The sequence below is a fragment of the Mustela putorius genome, unplaced genomic scaffold (genome assembly GCF_011764305.1).
Source record: "Mustela putorius furo isolate JIRA1106 unplaced genomic scaffold, ASM1176430v1.1 tig00000174_pilon_pilon_pilon, whole genome shotgun sequence".
In the NCBI taxonomy this organism is placed as follows: domain Eukaryota; kingdom Metazoa; phylum Chordata; class Mammalia; order Carnivora; family Mustelidae; genus Mustela; species Mustela putorius.
This window is the reverse complement of record NW_025421304.1, coordinates 26974146-26994540: the sequence shown is the minus strand read 5'-3', so window position 1 is coordinate 26994540 and position 20395 is coordinate 26974146. Positions and strand designations below refer to the sequence as shown.

The following is a 20395-nucleotide window of genomic DNA, read 5'->3' as shown; positions in this document are numbered from 1 at the left end:
AAAAAAAAAGAATTATGACATTCTTATTTATGTCCACCAGGTGATAAGGAGTAAAATGTTCATAGTAGCACTGCTAGTTATTGTTTGGTAATGTCAAAAACTGGATACAGCCCAAATACCCAGTGAGGAAACATAATCAACTGTGGCAATTCATACAGTAAAACTATAAAGAAGTGAAAATGAAAGATCTTCTATTACATGGATCAATCTTAAAACATTAATGTTGACCTCTGAAAAAAGCAATTTTCAGAAGAAAATATGCAATGTTATACAGCCTAAAACCAGAGAAAATACATAAAACTATAAAGAAAAACATGGATTGATTTAGGAGTAGAATCCATTTGGGAAGGGGTTTCAAAAGGCCTTCAGAGATAAATGTCTTACTTCTTAAACTTGGTAGGAGGTATGAGTATGTGTTATATTCTTCTTATAAAAAGGTATTTCACAACTTTAAAAATGCTTTAAAAAATCAGAAGGAATAATTGATGGAAAGTGTTTGTTTTTTTCATGCACCTCCACCACCCTGCAGGTTCCTGGGACGCTGTGTGAGATGCGGGAGGTACTGTTTTTTTAAATATGCTCAAGAAGGGCTAAATCAAACATCCCGATAGTCACAGAATCCTTCTACATTTCTGAAAATGACACAATTTATACATTCATATATAAAATACATAAAATTCACCCTTTTAAAGTATAACATTGAAAGGCTTTTAGTATGTTCGCAGGGCTCTATAACCACCATCACTACCTAATTCCAGAAACCCCATGCCCACTAACAGTCATTCCCCTCCCTCCAGTGGCAACCACTAATCTTTCAGTCTTTATGGATTGCTGATTTGGGACACTGTGTGCTGATTCCTTTCACTTAGCATGTTTTTAAGGTTCACTCGTGGTGTGTTTTGAATCATTACTTTATTCTTTTTTATGGCTGATTAGTATCCCATTATATGGATAGGCCCCAGTTTGTTTATCCACATAACAGTTATGATCATTTTGGATTGTTCCCACTTTGGCTATTATGAATAATGTGGCTGCAAATATTCGTTTCTGTGCAACATACTGTCAATTCTCTTGAGTAGTATATGTATACAAAGGAGTAGAAATACTGCTTTTGAAACATCCTTAATGAGAATTCAACATTTATGTGAAAATTTAAGAAATGTATGGCTTCCAAAAACAAATCTGTGTAAATGATGTCTGTAGCTTTAGGAAAACTATTTTGTTATTAATGTTAGTGAAACATCTGAATAATTTATTTTATCCCTTCTACCCCTTATTTTGAGGTCAATCAACTAAATCTTACTTACCTTGTCCTTTTTCAAGAAAAATGATTTTGGATTCTGGAAGAAAATTAGATCCAGTCACTATCATTTCATGACCGCCATTTACAGAACAACTGTTGATACTGTACTTCTCAATATGAGGAAGTTCTTGAGCAGACCGCTGAGCTGTTGTTGGTTTTTTTTTACGAGTTAAGAAGAAACAAAATATTAGTTTAAAATATTCCATACGTAAATGATAAATTCAAGCTATACAATAAAAATAAAGGGAAGCAAACTCTGGGCTTTTTAAGTCTCAGACAATGGTAGCAATATCCACTATTATTTAGAAAACAAAATAGGTTTATTAGATTTGTGTGATTTCTAAAGAATTTTCTTACAACTATAAAGAAACCAACAAAAGAAAAATTAGTCAATGTCTACAACTTCATATTGACTTCAAAACATTAATTTCATCCACTTTTCTCCTTTTAGCTTGTCTTCAATACATTTTTTCCATACAACTATTAAAATTGATAAATCTAATGTAACTATATAAAGCAGATCAATGCAAACATATGTAATTATATTGCATACAATTAAAAGAAGACAAGTTTCTAAAAGAAAAAAATTAGCTCTTTCCTCAAGAAAATATACAGGTCATTACTGTGACAGCAGGATTCCATTCTGGGCAATTTTCTAAATAACTGAAGCATACATGAAGTACACACTGAATTTTTTAAAATGGAAGTAAATGTTTCCACAGTGCACTGCACTCTTTCTTGCCAGGGTATGTGAAACATAGTCTTTCTTAATGCCAGTCTTTAAGAAAAGTCTTTAAGAAAAGGCCAGTCTTTAAATTACCAACTTTTATAAACAGTGACCTTGGTCACCTTTCTCTGATATTGACTGATTTCAAATTGTTATATATTGTGAGATTCTATTAGAGTTTTCTTTTCTTTCTTTGTTTTTTTAACTGTCTGAGCTTTAAGCTACAGATTATACTTCTTCTGACTGCTTAGGTTCTGTAAGGTTTCTTCTTGCCAAATGCTTATTTAGGTTTCTCTGGATTAAAACAAATAAAAAGTATGAATTATGTGCTCTTCTTCACAGTTGGAAAACTGGTCTACTTTTAGTTCTATTTCGTGGGTGGAAAATTGGTGGCTTTGAGGATCAGCTGTTTTGTTTGGCAAGCACATTTTAAAGAAATTTAAACTTGAATACCTTTAGGAAGCACACATAGCCAGTTCACTATGGCTCTTGGCTCTCCCAAGTATTTAATACCAAGCTACAAAATGTATGTGAATTGGGATCACTGTCCCACTCAAAGAGAATGTTAAAACGGACCCTTTTCATAGGACATGGGTCTGGGATATAGGATCAACTACAACTTGGAAAGTACTGAGCACTAACTTAGACCTCAGAAAATACTTATGTTCCAAATGGCTCAAAGAGAAGGGAAATGACAACAAGCACTGGCTAGCCTAAGATGTAGACTATTTCAAGTTTTAGATATTTATGGTGGAAACTAGCCACCGCAGGTACATTCAAAGAAACAGCAAAATTGTGTTCAACAAATGGCAAAGGCGTAATAAGCAGGTACATTCAACTAAAAGATATATATTTTTCAAATATATACCAAAAAAAAAAAGAAAATTAAAAAAAAAAAAAGGTTGGGGCGCCTGGGTGGCTCAGTGGGTTAAAGCCTCTGCTTTCGGCTCAGGTCATGATCCCAGGGTCCTGGGATCAAGCCCCGCATCGGGCTCTCTGCTCAGCAGGGAGCCTGCTTCCTCCTCTCTCTCTGCCTGCCTCTCTGCCTACTTGTGATCTCTGTCTGTCAAATAAATAAATGAAATCTTTAAAAAAAAAAAGGTTAATAGTGACTACTTCAGGGCAGTGGTATTACAAAAGATTTCCATACTACTCTTTGTACCATTCTGCATTTCTATATTTGCAATAATCACATATTAATTTGATAAACTTAAAGAAAAAATAGAAAATCATTATAATAACTTCATCTCAAAAATTCGAATTACTGGGTTATGGACATTGGGGAGGATATGGGCTTTGGTGAGTGCTGTGAAGTGTGTAAACCTGGCGATTCACAGACCTGTACCCCTGGGGATAAAAATATATTATATGTTTATAAAAAATAAAAAAATTAAAAATTAGAAAAAAAATTCGAATTACTCTATCAACTTAAATAATAGATACACATACGCTTATACTGGCACAGACTAGTCTGGGATGATAATAAGAACAATGGCAATGACAGCTGCTTCTAAGAAGCGGAAATAGTTGACCTGGAAATTTGTTTTCACTCCGTATTTTTTTAATTTTGTAGCATATACCTGTATTGTCTATTAAAATTAATATAAAACTACTTCTACAGTGAATTCTATTACCATGGATTTGCTCAGTGATTCCGAAAGCCAACCAGGAAATAATAAAGTAGTAGTGCAATCCAACAAACAGCAAAAAGGAGCACAGAAAGGTAATGCAGTAGGTTTGATCCCAAATCAGGAATGCATGTTTTTTTTTTTTTTTTTTAAAGATTTTATTTATTTATTTATTTGACAGAGAGAGAGATTACAGGTAGGTAGAGAGGTTGGCAGAGAGATAGAGAGAGAGAGAGAGAGAAGGAAGCAGGCTCCCCGCTGAGCAGAGAGCCCGACGTGGGACTCGATCCCAGGACCCTGAGATCATGACCTGAGCCGAAGGCAGCGGCTTAACCCACTGAGCCACCCAGGTGCCCCAGGAATGCATGTTTTGACAGAAATAAAATGGTATAACTGAAAGAGCACTAGGAAAACCTGTGTTCTAGGCACAGCTCTCACCAGCAAGCAAATAAGCTTGAAGGAGTAAGTACTTCAGATACTTGTGCCTCAGTTTCCTCCTACACAAAATTTAGACATGGAATTAGAACACTTCTAAGTCTATGCCCTAAACATCTAAATAGCAGTCTCAAAACTCCAGTCCTACCAGCTAACCTGCGAGAGGTTCACAGTTCTCCAGAGCTGGAGTAGGCACCAAGTTCTAGGGCCTATTCTCATTTCTTGCCTTTGTAAACTGGGGGGGAGGAGGGAATTCATTTTCTCAATTGGATATAAATAGATTAATGATAAAACAAACGAACCAAAAAATAAACTCCTAAAAGTCTTTATTTAGCTGAGACGTCAGCTTGCAAAGATAGGCATCTTCAAACAAGAAGGCTCACATTTTTTTTTAAGAAGGCTCACATTTTAATTAAACAAGGGTGACCAAGGGATACTTAGTATCAGAACCATAGCTTCAACTGGTTCTCAGATGTCATCAAGTCCATCTTCTTTTCTTATAGATTAAGAAAACTGTGGTCAAGAGAATTTGTCTATAGGCACAGTAACAGCACAGTTACCTATGGTCAAATTATCATGAGAACCCATTTCCTAACTCCAAAATCAGCACCCCTCCCACCTAAACAAGCAGCTTATTTCCATACAAGAAAATCACATTAGACATCTAATCTCTGTGCCTCGATTTATACTTCTGATCCAAATATTACATTATAAACAAAACAGAAAATGGCTTATTATAAACAAAATCTGAAAACATCACAAGCTCACTTACAGCACTCAACAGGTATGGAAGCTGTCTGCAGAGAAAGGACTTTTCCATTGGGCTGCGGGATGTGCACACGGAACACAAGTCGTACTCTAGTATTTTTTCTGCCAATATCAGTTTCTCCTTTTCGAAGTTCTATATCTGAATTGCGGAGTTTCAAAATACCTGCACAGTCAATACTAGGGAGAAAAATAGACAAATTTTATTTGCTTACTGATATTTAGTGGTCCTCAACAACTTAGCTCAACCTAGCGGGGAAGAACTATCACTACCTAAAATCAGGTCAAAAAAGAAAAATGCATGGAGTGCCGCAGTGGCTCAGTTGGTTAAGTGTCTGATTCTTGATCTCAGCTCAGATCTTGAACTCAGGGTCATGAGCTCAAGCCCACCTTGACATGGAGCCCACTTAAAAAAAAAAAGAAAAAAAAGTATGACTGCTATTTTCTCCTATGTCAATTTTGAGATTAAAAATATTATCAACGGATGCCTGGGTGGCTCAGTGGTTTAGGCCTCTGCCTTCAGCTCAGGTCATAATACCAGGGTCCTGGGATCCAGTCCTGCATCGGGCTCTCTGCTCAGTGGGGAGCCTGCTTCTCCCTCTCTCTCTCTGTCTCTCTGCCTACGTGTGATCTCTCTCTCTCTCTCTGTCAAATAAATAAATAAAATCTTTAAAAAATATATTATCAACGACAAACATATAATGGTAAGCGTGGCAGATTGTCTAAAAAGATGGCTGTTAATAATTCTTGCCCATTCTTGTACCTGCATGCCACTTCTCCCATCAAGAAGTGGAATACCTAGGTACTCCCTTTGAAAGCTGGTCTTATGATCTGCTTTGACAAACAGAATGTAACCAACTGATAGAGTGGAAGTTATGAGGGTTAAGTCCTGGGCCCACCATTTAAGCCTCATAACTTTCACTTTTGCTCTCTTAGAGCCGTGAGCCACCATGAAGTCCAATTGGCAAACTGGAAAGAAAGGCCAAGACAATCTTCAACTATTCCAGCTACATCCAACCATCTTGGATGTTCAAAACACAGTTGAGCTTCCAGCTGAATTCAGGGGCAAGAGTGATCCCAGCTGCCACCACATGAATGGATCAGCTGAGTCCAGCCAACCTTAAGAATCATGAAAATAATGAACAGTTATTACTTTGAGCCATGAAACTATTAGAGTGGTTTGTTTTACAAAACTAGGTAAGTGAAATACAAAATAAAAAGACAGTTAAATTCTATAAAAGTAACCAAGCCAGAAAAGATTTCACTTGTAGGACTACTAATTAGTCATTAATAGCATATTTAGACTTTTCTAGTGCTATGTTAATTAGTAAAAAAATCCATCGGGCTAAGATTCTAAGATTCATTTCTAAAGTATGCACACATAAAATTAACGTTTTGGTATTTAAGGTCTAACATTTCATTATCTTCAAAATTTATTACTTGTATGGCTGCTTAACTCACAATCATGGTAGGAAACAACAGTACCTACAACGTATGTTTGTATTCACCTTTTTTTTTTTTAAGATTTTACTTATTTGCATGACAGAGACACAGCAAGAGAGGGAACACAAACAGGGGGAGTGGGAGAGGGAGAAGCAGGCTTCTCTCTGAGCAGAAAGCCAGATGCAGGGCTCAATCTCAGGACCCTGGGATCATGACCCAAGCCAAATGGAAATGCTTAAGGACTGAGCTACCCAGGCATCCCTGCTCCTTACTTTTTTTTACTAGGACCTTTTCCCATGTTGGTACCTACATGTAATTATATCAGAATTGATTTCATCAGTGCTTTAATGGGGTTTCCAGTATTTTGCTGTTATAAATAAAGCTGTAGTATAAACACCCTAAGTTTTTGTGGTTTTTCTCTCAGCAGATGCTTATGACTGAGCCACCCAGGTGCCCCTTATTCACATATTTAAAGAAGAAAGCAAACAGGTAACTTAATAATCAACATTCTAGTTAAAGTTTACTCTCTCTTGTGGTATTCCTTGTCATCGTCCTTTTGCTTTATCTATCAACAGTCCCAACTCTGGTGCTCATTGCCAAGAGCCTACAGCAGTTGTTGTGAGGACAAGATGTGTTAAAGAACTAGGTTCTCAAAAAGGAATAATGCATGAGAAAGAATCTCAAAAGGATGAGTATTTTCATGATCAGAAAGACACAGAAGAAATTTCAAAAAAAAAAAAAACACTTTTGAAAGTAAGTATTTGCCATTTAAAGATAATGAATTATATTTAACTAATATTGAACACCTGCACTTCAGCTCAACCAGTATTAATCAAATTGTATGAGGTAGTGATTGTTCATCCTTTTTTGTTTTTTTAAAGATTTTATTTATTTATGACAGATAGAGATAGTGAGAGGAAACACAAGCACGGGGGAGCTGGAAAGGAAGAAGCCCCAGTGTGGGGCTTGATCCCAGAACGTTAGGATCATGACCCGAGTCAAAGGCATATACTTAACAACTGAGCCACCCAGGCAACTTGTGATTTTTCATCTTAACATGCCAATGTAAATCATTAAGGGGAAAGAAATACCAGAGACTATCCATTTTACTGAGTTTTGAGGAAAGGTATTTTATATAAATATATGTATGTACTATTTTATTTTAAACTCTACCCCTATCATAGGGCTCAAACTCACAACACTGAAATCAAGAGTCACATGCTCTACTGACCTGAGACACTTGGATGAACCAAGGGAAGGTATTTTAGCAGAGAGCTGTTTCTAAGAGAAGACATAGAATGAGCATCAGAAATGACAATCTTAAAACTCTGGCTACACGGGGCACCTGGTGGCTCAGTCCGATAAGCATCTGCCTTCCGCTTAAGTCATGATCCCAGGGTCGTGGGATGGACCCCCACATAAGGCTCTCTGCTCAGTGAGTAAACAGCTTCTCTCTCTACTGATTCCCCTACCTGTGCTTGCTCTCTATCAAATAAATAAATAAATAAAATCTTAAAACAACAACAACAACAACCCCACAATATACCTCTGGCTACAAAATGCAGGAAAAGACTGGACCAACAAGAAAACCACACAGAGGAATAAAAATAACTATCAATTTTGTTTACAAGTATGACTGTATTTTATTTTTTATCTTTTTTTAAGATTTTTAAAAAAAGATCTTATTTATTTATTTGACAGAGAGAAAGAGATCACAAGTAGGCAGAGAGGCAGGCAGAGAAAGAGGGGGAAGCAAGCTCCCTGCTTAGCAGAGAGCCCGATGCGGGGCTCAATCTCAGGACCCTGAGACCATGACCTGAGCCCAAGACAGAAGCTTAACCCACTGAACCACCCAGGCGCCCTTAAGATATTTTTAAAAAGATTTTATTTACCCATTTGACAGAAAGAGAGAAAGTACAAGCAGGGTGAGGTACAGTGAGAGGGAGAAGCAGGCTTCTTGCTGAGCAGAGAGCCCAACGGTGGGGACCAATCCCAGGACCCTGGGACCACGACCCTTTTGGAAGGCAGACACTTAACTGACTGAGCTACCCAGGAGCCCCTTATTTTTATCTTTAAAAAAAAAATGTATTTACTTTTCAATTTTTTTAAAGATTTTATTTGTTTACCTGAGAGAGAGCATGTAAGAGAGCACAAGCAGTTGGGGGGTAAGGAAGGGGGAAAAAGGGGCAGAGGCAGAGAGAGAAGCAGATTCCCTGCTGAGCAAGGAACCAGATGTGGGACTCCAACCCAGAACCCTGGGATCATGAACTGAGCTGAAGGCAGATAGATGCCTAACTGACTGATCACCCAGGTGCCCCCTCCTTTTTTAAGATTTATTCATTTATTTGAGAGAGAGAGAGAGAGACAGAGAGAGAAACAGCAAGGGGAGGGGGCAGAGGGAGAAGGAGGAGAGAAGCAGACTCCCTCCTAGGGTGAGGCAAACACAGGGTTTGATCTCACCACCCTGAGGTCATGACCTTAGCAGAAATCAAGAGTCGGAGGCTTAACCAACTGAGCTAGCTACCCAGGTATCCCCAATATGTAACTATATTTTAGGTCAGAGTATAATACCGCCATATCCATATTCATCTAGTTTTAAAAACAGGGAGGAGTTTTGAGTAGGATAAGGCAATGAATAATGGCATCTTATATTTAAAGTATCTTGTAGGGTGCTTACAGCAATGAGTTAGTATAATGGTCTTAAATAAAGAGTCTTACACATGCAAAATAAATTAGGACTGAAATGACCACGCCTATGGGACAGTAGGCAAAACAAGTGGAATATCTGCCAAGCTTTCCCCACCTTAGTGTTTTTAGAGAATAAGAGTCATTTAACACAACTACAACTAACTTACACATAAATTATTTTGAACAATGATGGTCTTATCATGCACAAATTATTTATCTACCATTACTGACACTATAATACATTCAATAACTATAGCTTATAATTAGTTGTTAGGTAAAACAGCCTCATTCATCAGCTGCTCTATTAGCTAAGATACAGGGAAGAAGTTTCCTTAGGTTTGTGTAACTTCTTAGTTGCTTTTTTTTGTTGTTTTTTAAGATTTATTTATTTGAGAGACCAAGTGAGCACAAGCAGGGAAAGCGGGGGCAGAGGAAGGGGGAGAGAGAGAATCTCAAGTAGACACCCTGCTGAGTGTGAAGCCTGAATTCGGGCTCAATTTCACAACCCTGACACAATCTGCACTGAAATCAAAGACTCAGATGCTTCACCAATTAAGCCACCCAGGTACCCCTCCTAGTTGCTTCTTATTCAACCCTTTTCTGGACATACACAATGTTGCCACAAGCTTTCTTACAGAATTCCTGTCCCTAATCTAAAAGGCCAGGGTGGATAGAATGGCTAGAGAAAGTTCAGGTGTGCACCTGACAGGGTGCGAGGGTGCGATGAGGGCACTAGCTGTATGTAACTAGTAACAATAGTATTTCTGCAGCTTTTGCTTTCTGGTCTGATCCAGGTAGGCAACATATGCCATATCCTCTTGGGGAAGGGACAGGAGTCATGACTACAGTCTGTTCCACATACTAGTAGATGGGAAAAGGATAAGAGAGATATGTTTAGCTGATTTTCTCACATTAATTGATATGTGAAGCTTTCCCAATTTCTTGAAAATTTTAGAAATTTGTGTACTCTTTTTTGTTTATTGATTTATACATTATTTTTAGAAAGGATGAGGCATTTTACAACATAAATACAAATTAGGTCAAGGAAAACAGAAAAAAAAACTTTCAACAGAAGAACAGGAAATAAATATATTCCAAATTTAGGGTTATACAAATTACTATAAGTACTGTAACCAAACTTGACTGTGAACTTCTGGAGAACAAGGCAAAAAATAAATGTGGTAAGTTTTTATACGTCTCTCCTTGTCTGGTAAAGCAAAACCTACCATGCCATCAGGAAATACCAGCTTCTCCCTTTAACTTCTAAAGATTCTGTGTATATGTATATATGTAATAATGACCAACTTAAAAGCTAATATTTTTAATAGTGGTTTTTCAGATTATGAAATTATTCATATGGATATTTCTTATTCTATCCTTCAGACAAAGTTAAGAAGTATGGGGTGCTTGGGTGGCTCAGTTGGTTAAGTGTCCGACTTCAGCTCAAGTCATGATCCCGGGGTCCTGGGATCGAGCCCCACATTGGGCTCTTTGCTCAGCGGGGAGCCTGTTTCTCCTTTCCCTCTGCTCCTCCTGCTAGTGCTCCCTCTCTATCAAATAAAAAAATAAAATCTTTAAAAAAAGTACAAAACAAAACAAAGTTAAGAAGTTTAAGAAGCTTCTGGTAACTTTCTATTGAACTTGATTTAAGTCCAGTTGCTTTTAAGACCCAGAAGAACAAATGGAAACATGGCCTGCAAACTATCTTCTAGGGATCAATTTTTTGAGTTCTTAGAAAAAAGATGGGTCAACTGAGTTTTAAACTCATCTTTGTAGCTATTACAACTGTATATTCATATGCTTTTGATGCTAAATGAAAAAGTAAGATCCTAGAGTAAAAGGGAAGAAGTTCACATGCATGCATTCTCATTCAGTGGTTAGCCACTTCACTTTATTTGAAAATGGGTCAAATAGGATGCCTGGAGGCAGAGAACTGGGTTGGGTTATTGAGTACCATCCATGTAAACAAAGTAGGTTTTATTTCAATTTATATTAACTTGTCTTTTCTAGTAATAGGTAACAAGGGGGAAAAGTCAACAAGGTAAGTTCTTTCTTTTTTCCTCTTTTTTCTTCCTTTTTTTTTTAAATAAAGATTTTATTTTAGACAGAAAGAATGTGTGTACAGGGAGGGATAAAGGAGGGAGAGGGATAAGCAGACTCCTTACTAAATCCAATGTACCGAAAATCAAGAGCTGGATGCTTCACCAACTGAGCCATAATAACTGATTATTTCTTAAGACAATTCTTTTTTTTTTTTTTTTAAGATTTTCTTTATTTATTCATGAAAGGAGAGAGAGGAGGTAGAGGTGGAGGGAGAAGCAGGCTCCCCAAGGAGCAGTCCCAATGCAGAGCTCGATCCCAGGACCCAGGGATCATGACATGAGCTGAAGGCAGATGCTTAACCAACTGAGCCACACAGTGCCCGGCAATTCTTATTTTCTAATAATAGAATTATATCACAAATTGGTATGCCTTCAGGGGTATATGCAGCTTACCCAAAAAGTTATTTAAGTATAAATTTAAAGGAAGAGAGCTAGAGACCAAAATCTAATTTTATGTATGTGTTTTCGCAATAGCCTGGAATGGATGTTACTGTCATTTTAAGAAAGGTCTATACCGTAGTTTGAAATAATCTATGTAACAAACCTCACTGTAACTTTAAAATGCCTAGTTGTGACCAATTAAAAGTTGCATACTAAATTTCCTTTCCCCCCATTTTTCTCATTGTTAGACAGAAAAGTACTCAAGTAGAAAGAAAACAAAACATCCCAGATGTTCCTTATATACAAGGATGAACAATGAGATGTGTTGGGTAGGTTTCTGTGACAAGTCTTTATTTTTTTATTTATTTTTAAAATAACATTTATTTATTGGTTTGACACAGAGAGAGAGCATGAGAGACAGCACAAGCAGGTGGAGCAGTAGGAGAGGAGAAGCAGGCCCCTAGCCAAGCAGGGAGACTGATGTGGGGCTCAATCCCAGGAACCCAGGTTCATGACCTGAGCCAATGGCAGACACTTAACCATCCGAGCCACCCAGGCTCCCCTGTGACAAGCTCTTCGAGAAGAGGCAAATTCAGGGGGCGCCTGGCTGGCTCAGTAAAGCATGTGACTCTTGGTCTCAGGGCTGTGATTTCACACCCCACATAGGGCAAGGAGCTTACTTTAAAAAATATATATATAAATAATATAACATAACATAACACTATATAACATAAAAAAGAGGCTAACTCAGATGGAAGTTTTCATTTACCCTTCCTCCTTATTCCTTCTGGGACTATAGCTTAGATGTGATGTGATGGCTAGATGTGATGTGCTAGAGCTCTAGTAGCCATTCTGTATCTTGGGGATAGAAGACACATGTTAAAATAGCAGAGAAGAAAAAATACAGAGTCTGGAGCACCAATGACTTATGGAGACATCGTGCTATTCCTAAAATGCCTGTATATTTCTGTTGTGGAATAACAAACTAAATGTCTAGTGTTTATGCCACTCATTTTCTAACATACAATCTAACATATAATAAACTACATATACTCCTAACTTGAACAAAACTCTAAAGCATTCTCATTCAGAAGCTAGCTACTTCATTTTATTTGGAAATGAGTCAAACGGGACACCTGGAGATAGGGTCAAAGTTTTCCTTAAGGAAATTTAACAATTATATTAACTGTATTGCAATTATTACTGTCTATCCTATTAGACTGTGAGCAACTTGAAAAAAGTCCAATATATTTTTCTCTATCATTTAATATAACACTTGGCTGGTCCTAGATGGTTCATAAACTTATGGTGAACTGAATTTCTTTTCTGGAAATTTGTTACCAATCTTAGATAATATACTATGATTATTTACATAATGTTATTCTGTTAATTTAGAACAATGAATACTTCATTTCTGTACTATAAAAAGAAATGTTTTTTTCTGAAAGCTGTTTAAGGGAAAAAAGAAAAAAAAAGAACTGTCCATTTTGAGGTATGTTTCAAGATACCTGGCTGACATATTGTTTTCAGGAAGAAGGGGTATTTCCAGAACCTTTGTGCTGGCAATTATTATCTCTTGACTTGCAGTAGCAACAGTCTTCCCAGTGATTCGATGCACCTGGTAAAATGCATGAGGTCGTAAATATCGGTCATCTGCTGTTCCAATAAACATCTGTAGATTTATCGGCTTTTCATTATAGCCCAGGAGCTAAGTAGGAAGAACAAATGGAAAAATACAATTCATTATCCATGTATTTACAATAAGTTTAGAAGAGTAAGTCTATTATATTTGTAACATATTATTGATACAGAAAATGTTATTTCAAAAAGATAACAGTAAGAAAAATAAGTGAACAATCTTCCACATTTCAGAAGTTTATGAGTTATAAAATGTTGGAATATGTTACAAAGGGACGAGGGCTTTTTCCTATATAAATATCTAAAACAATACAAATTTTACAAAGCCTTCTTACAGAATGCTATGAAGAACCAAAAGGAATGATGATTCTCTTTGTCAGGCAACATTAACCATCCAGATCAGACTTAAAAGACTTGGGTGTGCAGGAAGCTCCTCTAAGAGGCTATTAAAATCATAGACAGTTTGTTTTAGAAGAATCTCAAAAAAGCCTATTAGATACGTTACCAACTTAAAATTTCAACTGACTTAACAGGCTGGGCTACCTGACATTCTCTGGTATTCTTCCTTCACTATTGTTGAGGTGAAGGTAAGTATACAGAAGGAGGACCAGGAGGTGCTGGAGGTAAAAAAAAAAAAGCCACAAAGATGGAGGAAAATAAAGGAAACAGAGCCTAAAGAAGTATACATTTGGCACTTAGGGAGACTCCCCTATCCAATCTGATGGCTGAGTAGCATCAGTATGACCCATCATCATGCACATAACAATTAAAAACTAAAACACAGGGTGCCTGGGTGGCTCAGTGGGTTAATCCACTGCCTTCAGCTCAGGCTGTGATCCCAGGATCCTGGGATCAAGTCCCGCATCGGGCTCTCTCTCTGCTTCGGCGGGGAGCCTGCTTCCCCGCCCCCCCGCCCCCCGCCTGCCTCTCTGCCTACTAGTGCTCTCTGTCTGACAAATAAATAAATTAATTAAAAAAACAAAAAAAACAAAAAAAACCCCTGGAACATAAAGAATGACTTGAAAGCATGGAGGGTAACCAACATAAGCATATACTAGAAGCAAACTGACACATGTAAGAAGAGAGTAAGGAAAAGTATGTTTCCTGTTTTTAAGGCTTTTAACCTGAGAGAAGGCCAGAGTCCATGCCTTACAAAGTGGCTGAAACTCCTACAGAAAATCTAGTCTGGGGTACCTGGGTGGCTGTCTGTTAAGTGTCTGTCTTCAGCTCAGGTCAAGATCTCAGGGTCCTGGGACAGAGCCATGGGTTGGGGTCCCTGCTCTGTGGGGAACCTGCCTTTCCCTCTGCTCTTCCCCCAACTCGTGTTCTCCTTCTCTCTCAAATAAAATTAATAAAAATCTTTAAAAAAAAAAAAGAAAAGAAAATCTAAAGTCTGAAGGGCCTGAAGAACAGGACAACCACAGCTCCTGGAGAATAAGAGGGAAATCCCAGAAAGGAGACAGCCGGAGAGGGGAAGCTCCAAATTATATACATAAACTTTGCCCAATCGTTTGATTGACCTGGGAACCACCTATGAACATGTCAGATCCCAAGGAATGTAAGGCTAATATAACTGAAATGTAATTATGAGCTGCCACCAACCAGAGAGACACATTTTACAGGTTGACTCCCACCAAGTTAAGTGACTGCTTAAACAAAAAACCAAAAATTCAACATTCTTTGGGGGCACATTTGGTGTATATCTGTTTTTGTTTTGATGTTTTTGAGTTGGGGGTTCTTTATATAATCTGAATTGATCCCTTGCAGACACATGATTTACAAATATTCTCTCTCATTCTGTAGTTTTTTTCACTTTCTTAGTAGTGTCCTTTGATACGTGAAAGTTTTTAAATTTGATGGACTCCAATTTATCTGTTTTGTCTTTTGCTGCTTATACTTTTGGTGCCATACTTGAGACACCTTTTCCAAATCTAATGTCAAGAAGGCTTCCCCCAATGGTTCTTTCTAAGAGTTTTATAGCTTTAGGTCTCACATTTAGGTCCTTGATCTACTTTGAGTTTATTTTTGTATGTGATGTAAGGTAAGGGATCAACTACATTATTTTGCACGCAGATATCCAGTTTTCCCAGCACCATTTGTTGAAAAGATTGTCCCTTCCCCCACTGAATAGTCTTGGCATCCTACAGAAAATGAACTGACCAAATATGTTAAGGGCTTATTTTGGGGCTTTGTCTTGTATTTCATCGGTCTGTTTTTATGCCAGTACCACAGTGTTTGAAATACTATAGTTTCGTAGTAAGTTACAAGTCAGTAAAGTAAGTCCTCCAAGTCTTTTTCAGGACTGTTTTGCCTATTTGAGACCTTTCACAGTTCCATATGAATCTAAAAATATGATTTTCCATTCAACAAAAAAGGCAGTTGGAATTTTGGTCTAAGTATAGCACTGAATCTATAGAGTGCTTTGGGCAGTACTGATGGCTTAATAATGTTAAGGCTTCCTATCTACAAACACGGATATCTATTTTTATTTTACATATGCTTAAATTTTATTTTTATGTTTCCATCTACATTTTTCTTTCAGCAATATTTTATAGTTTAAAAGTGCACATATTTTGACACCTCCTTGGTTCAGTTCATTCCTAAGTATTTAATTCCTTTAGATGCTACTGTAAATGGAAACCCTTTTTTAAATTTCCTCTTCAGGTTGCTCATCAGTGGTACAGAGAGACACAAAGGCTGAGCGTATGCTGATCTTCCACCCAGAAGTGCTGTATTTACTAGCTCTGTGGTCTTCTTGTGGATGATTTTAGATTTTCTATGTACAGGAACATATCTATGAATAGAGACAATCTTACCTCTTCCTTTCCAATTCAAATGCCTTCTATTTATTTTATTGTCTAATAGTTCTGGCTAGAATTCCCAACACAAATGCTGAATAGCAGTGGTGAAAGTAAACATCCTTCTTCCTAATCTTAAGGAGAAAGCTTTCAGGCTTTTACCATTAATTAAATATGATTTTAGCTGTGGGCTTTTCATAAATGACCTTTCATGGTAAGGAATTTTCCCCCTTTCCCAGTTTGTGTGTGTGTGGGGGGGTAAATGAAAGGCTATTAAATGTTGTCAGATGCCTTTTCTGTGTCAACTGAAATGATCGTATATTTTTTATCCCTTCTGTTAAATGTGGTGTATCATATCAATTGATTTTCCTGTGTTGGGCCACCTTTTGCATTTGGGGGATAAATTCTACTTGGCAATGATGTATGATCCCTTTACTGTGCTATTGGTTATGGTTTGTCAGTTTTTAGTTAAGAATTTTTGTTTATATTACAAATAGAAATATAAATACTGTATCTTTGTCCTTATCCATTCAATTAAATTTTTTTTTCCTATCTCTACTAAAATCCCTCTATCTCTTCACATATGTAGCTTATGTTTTCTACTAGATGGTTCAGCATTTTATCATGGCTATTATTAAAGACTCTTTCTGGTAACTCCAACACAGATGGAGAGAGATCTAGACCATGTCTGGGCCTGCTCTTACCAACTGCTTTTCTTTTTATTGTGGATCACACTTTCTTTTTTGTGTGTGTATTGCTGACCATATCCTGAACATTTTGTATTCAAGAGACTTCTAGAGACTCAAGTAGGAAAGTATTTGCCTCCAGAAAAAAGCATGCTATTTCTTTTGTCAGGTAACAAATTCTTAAGCTATGTCTGGGCTTTGCTGCAGCCTTAGTCTGATTCCCCGGCTTTGAGATAGTGGTTTCCTCATACTTGGTGGTCTTACAAGTTTCAGAAAGATGTGTCTCGGGGATCGCAGCACCTCACCAGAAGCCGCCCCCGCAGCAAGCGAGCGAGCGCCGAGGCGTTGGGAAAATGGCAGACAATTTTTCACTTAATGATGCTTTATCTGGGTCTGGAAACCCAAACCCTCAAGGATGGCCTGGTCAATGGGGAAACCAGCCTGCTGGAGCAGGGGGCTACCCAGGGGCCTCCTATCCTGATGCCTACTCTGGACAGGCCCCTCCTGGTGGCTTCCCTGGACAGGCCCCTCCTGGCGGCTATCCTGGACAGGCACCTCCAGGAGCCTACCCTGGCCCAACAGCTCCTGCTTATCCTGGACCACCTGTACCAGGAGCCCACCCTGGGCAACCGAGTGGGCCTGGGGCCTACCTGCCTCCTGGACAGCCAAGTGCTCCTGGAGCCCAGCCCGCTGCTGGCGCCTTTGGCATCCCTGCTGGACCACTGACTGTACCTTATGACCTGCCCTTGCCTGGAGGAGTCATGCCTCGCATGCTGATAACAATTCTGGGCACAATGAAGCCCAATGCAAACAGATTTGCTTTAGATTTCAAGAGAGGGAATGATGTTGCTTTCCACTTTAACCCACGCTTCAATGAGGACAACAAGAGAATCATTGTTTGTAATACAAAGCTGGATAACATCTGGGGAAAGGAAGAAAGACAGGCGACTTTCCCATTCGAAAGTGGTAAACCATTCAAAATACAAGTGCTGGTTGAATCTGACCACTTCAAGGTTGCGGTCAATGATGCTCACTTGTTGTAGTATAATCATCGGATGAAAAATCTCCAGGAAATCAGCAAACTGGGAATTTCTGGTGACATAGATCTCACCAGTGCTTCACATGTTATGATATAATCTTAAAGGGGAAGATTTAAAAAAAAAAAATGAAATTGAATATAAACCCTTACACATTGAAACTTCATGTTTCCTGATTGAAAATTTTCAATTTTATTCATCACTGTCCTTGTAAATCTTTGATTTAATAAACATTCTAAGAGTTCAAAAAAAAAGAAAGAAAAATGTGTCTCAGTAATCTCCACTCCTACTTTTAGCCACCAACTGGGAGAAAGATTTGTTCCATGGCTGCTTTAATCCATTAAACCAGCAAGGGAAAAACATAATAATGTAGGTTGCATAAAGTCTATTTTTCAATACACATACTGGAGGTGGTGTCCGGCTCTTCAAGGCAGCAGTGGAGTTTCCAGCACTCAGTCCCTAGCACTGCCACAAGTTATGGTAATGAGTCCCAGTGTCAGTGATGCCTTCACTATAGCAGTACTGGATTGGATGGCTGGACAGTGTTCCAGACCACGTAGCTTGAAGCCAGAGATTTTATAATAGCTTTTAAGAAAAATTCTCCTCTTTCTGTACTATGGTTTATAAATTATCCTGCTACATGATATCAAATATAAAATGCCTAATACAGTGTTGTCATGTAGGCAGTGATAAATACTAGCTACCAGTCTTATCCGTGTTTCTAGGTATGTAATGTAGTCAGAATTCGAGTATGTAGGAGTTCTAGTCTACTATGAGGTTTTTCAGGTGAACACTTCACTCCCCCTACTTGTCCATTCATGAATCTGTAGTGGAATTTGTAACTAAGCAACATCATAATTGATTAAAAGGACATGAAGATTTCTGCCTATTCTGGGGTAATACAATTGACCTAGGATGGTTTTCAGGACTGTAACACTTATAGAGAAGCAATTACAAAAGCCTTATAACCATTCTCCCTGTTCTTGCTCTTGCTCTCATACAGGCTATTTACTGTCAGGAGACAGAACAAACTTTTTTTTTTTTTTTTTAATTTTTTTTATTTATTCATTTGATGGAAAGAGATCACAAGTAGGCAGAGAGGCAGGCAGAGTGAGAGGAGGAAGCAGGCTCCCTGCTGAGCAGAGAGCCCGATGCGGGGCTCGATCCCAGGACCCTGAGATCATGACCCGACCTGAAGGCAGAGGCTTTAACCCACTGAGCCACCCAGGCGCCCCATAGACAGAACAAACTTTTAACTAGATAATTCCATGCCCTGCTCAGAACTCTCTAATGGCTTCCTTCCAACACTCAACTAAATCCAAATGCCCTGTGGTGATTTATAAGGCCTACGTGATTTGAGCCCTGGCTAACTTGTTGCCTTACCTTCTCTTCTTACTCTTTTCCCTTTCACAGTCTGCTCTAACCATCCTGGCCTTATTGCTTGACGAAACCCACGTTTATTCCTAACCTCAAGGCTTTCATATTTCATACTTTATCACTATGGAACATTCTTTCCTCAGAGAAGACCACCTTACCTAAAATACCATATCACTGTCCCCTTCCCTTTTTTATTATTTTTCATAGTATGGATCACTACAAAAAGTATGTTATAGGAGCACGTGGGTGGCTCAGTTGGTTAAGTATGTGACTGTTAATTTCTGCTCAGGTCATGATCTCAGGGTTTTGAGATCAAGCCCCAGGTCAGACTCCCAGCTCTGCAGGGAGTCTGCTTGAGATTCTCTCCTTCCCTCTCCCTCAGCTCCACCCCTCACTAGGCATGTGTGTGTGCTTGCTCACTAGCGCGCTCTCGCTCTCTCTCTCTCGCAAATAAATCTTTTTTTACAAAGTGTGCTATAGATTTATTATCTGTTTTCCTCAGTACCGTTTAAGTTCCAAAAAGGCAGAAACTTTGTCTTCTACCTCTACCCCTTCCTCTTTTAACTGAAGATCCATTATGGAAATATCCATATTGAATATCATTGCTTCAGCCAATACTATATAGATGACAACAAAATAAAGAACAAAGTGGCATGTATTAAACTCTAAGAAATTAGTGAGGACTTTTTAATTTAATTTTAAAGATTTTATTTAATTATTTGACACACAAAGAGAGAAATCACAAGTAGGCAGAGAGGCAGGCAGAGAGATGGGGAAGCAGGCTTCCTGCTGAGCAGAGAGCCCAATGCGGGGCTCAATCCCAGGACCCTGAGATCATGACCTGAGCCGGAGGCAGAGGCTTAACCCACTGAGCCACCCAGGCACCCCTGAATTTTATTATTTTTTTTTAAGATTTTATTTAAAGAAGTCAGTGAAGACTTTAAAAGGCAGAAATCTTTTTATAATAAAAAGGATGTTGGGAAGAATATGATAAAAATCAATGAAGGCTCTCTGAAGGAAGGAAAAGACAGAATCATGGAAATCAGCTAAGAGGCCAAAGCACTAAGTACTAACATCATGTGTACTGAAAATTTAAATTAGAATGGAAGTAAAAACATAAACAGAAAATAGAAACAGAGAGGGATGAATACAATAAATCCTTCCCTATAGAGATTTCTCTAACTGCCTATATACAGAATGAAAGAAAAAAAAAAAGAAGTAAGAAGTTCTGAGATTCAGGGGCGCCTGGGTGGCTCAGTCAGTGAAGCATCTGCCTTCAGCTCAAGTCATGATTTCAGGGTCCTGGGATCAAGCCACATGTTGGGCTCCCTGCTCAGTGAGAAGTCTGCTTCTCCCCTGTCCTCTCCCTCTGCCTCTCCCTCTGCCC

General features: G+C 38.3%; 2 protein-coding genes across 3 annotated transcripts in view; one reads left to right on the top strand and one right to left on the bottom strand.

Annotated features, from left to right (window-relative positions):
* NFATC3 (nuclear factor of activated T cells 3) overlaps positions 1 to 20395 on the bottom strand; it is a 133727-nt gene that overhangs the window by 50910 nt on the left and 62422 nt on the right. For both annotated transcript variants that reach the window (XM_004744503.3, XM_004744502.3), the window contains exons 4-6: positions 12981 to 13180; positions 4866 to 5038; positions 1308 to 1448 (exon numbers count right to left, since the gene is read on the bottom strand). In XM_004744503.3, the coding sequence (XP_004744560.2) occupies positions 1308 to 1448; positions 4866 to 5038; positions 12981 to 13180 (514 nt within the window). The remainder of the gene's footprint in view (positions 1 to 1307; positions 1449 to 4865; positions 5039 to 12980; positions 13181 to 20395) is intronic.
* Positions 16817 to 17747, top strand: LOC123390977 (galectin-3-like). Its single transcript, XM_045076210.1, has one exon. It carries the CDS (start codon positions 16948 to 16950, stop codon positions 17635 to 17637), a length of 690 nt encoding a protein of 229 aa, XP_044932145.1. The 5' UTR covers positions 16817 to 16947; the 3' UTR covers positions 17638 to 17747.

What these genes read in the sequence shown, in the direction of transcription:
- LOC123390977 (XM_045076210.1), top strand. Translation starts at nt 16,948, where the DNA reads ATGGCAGACAATTTTTCACTTAATGATGCTTTATCTGGGTCTGGAAAC.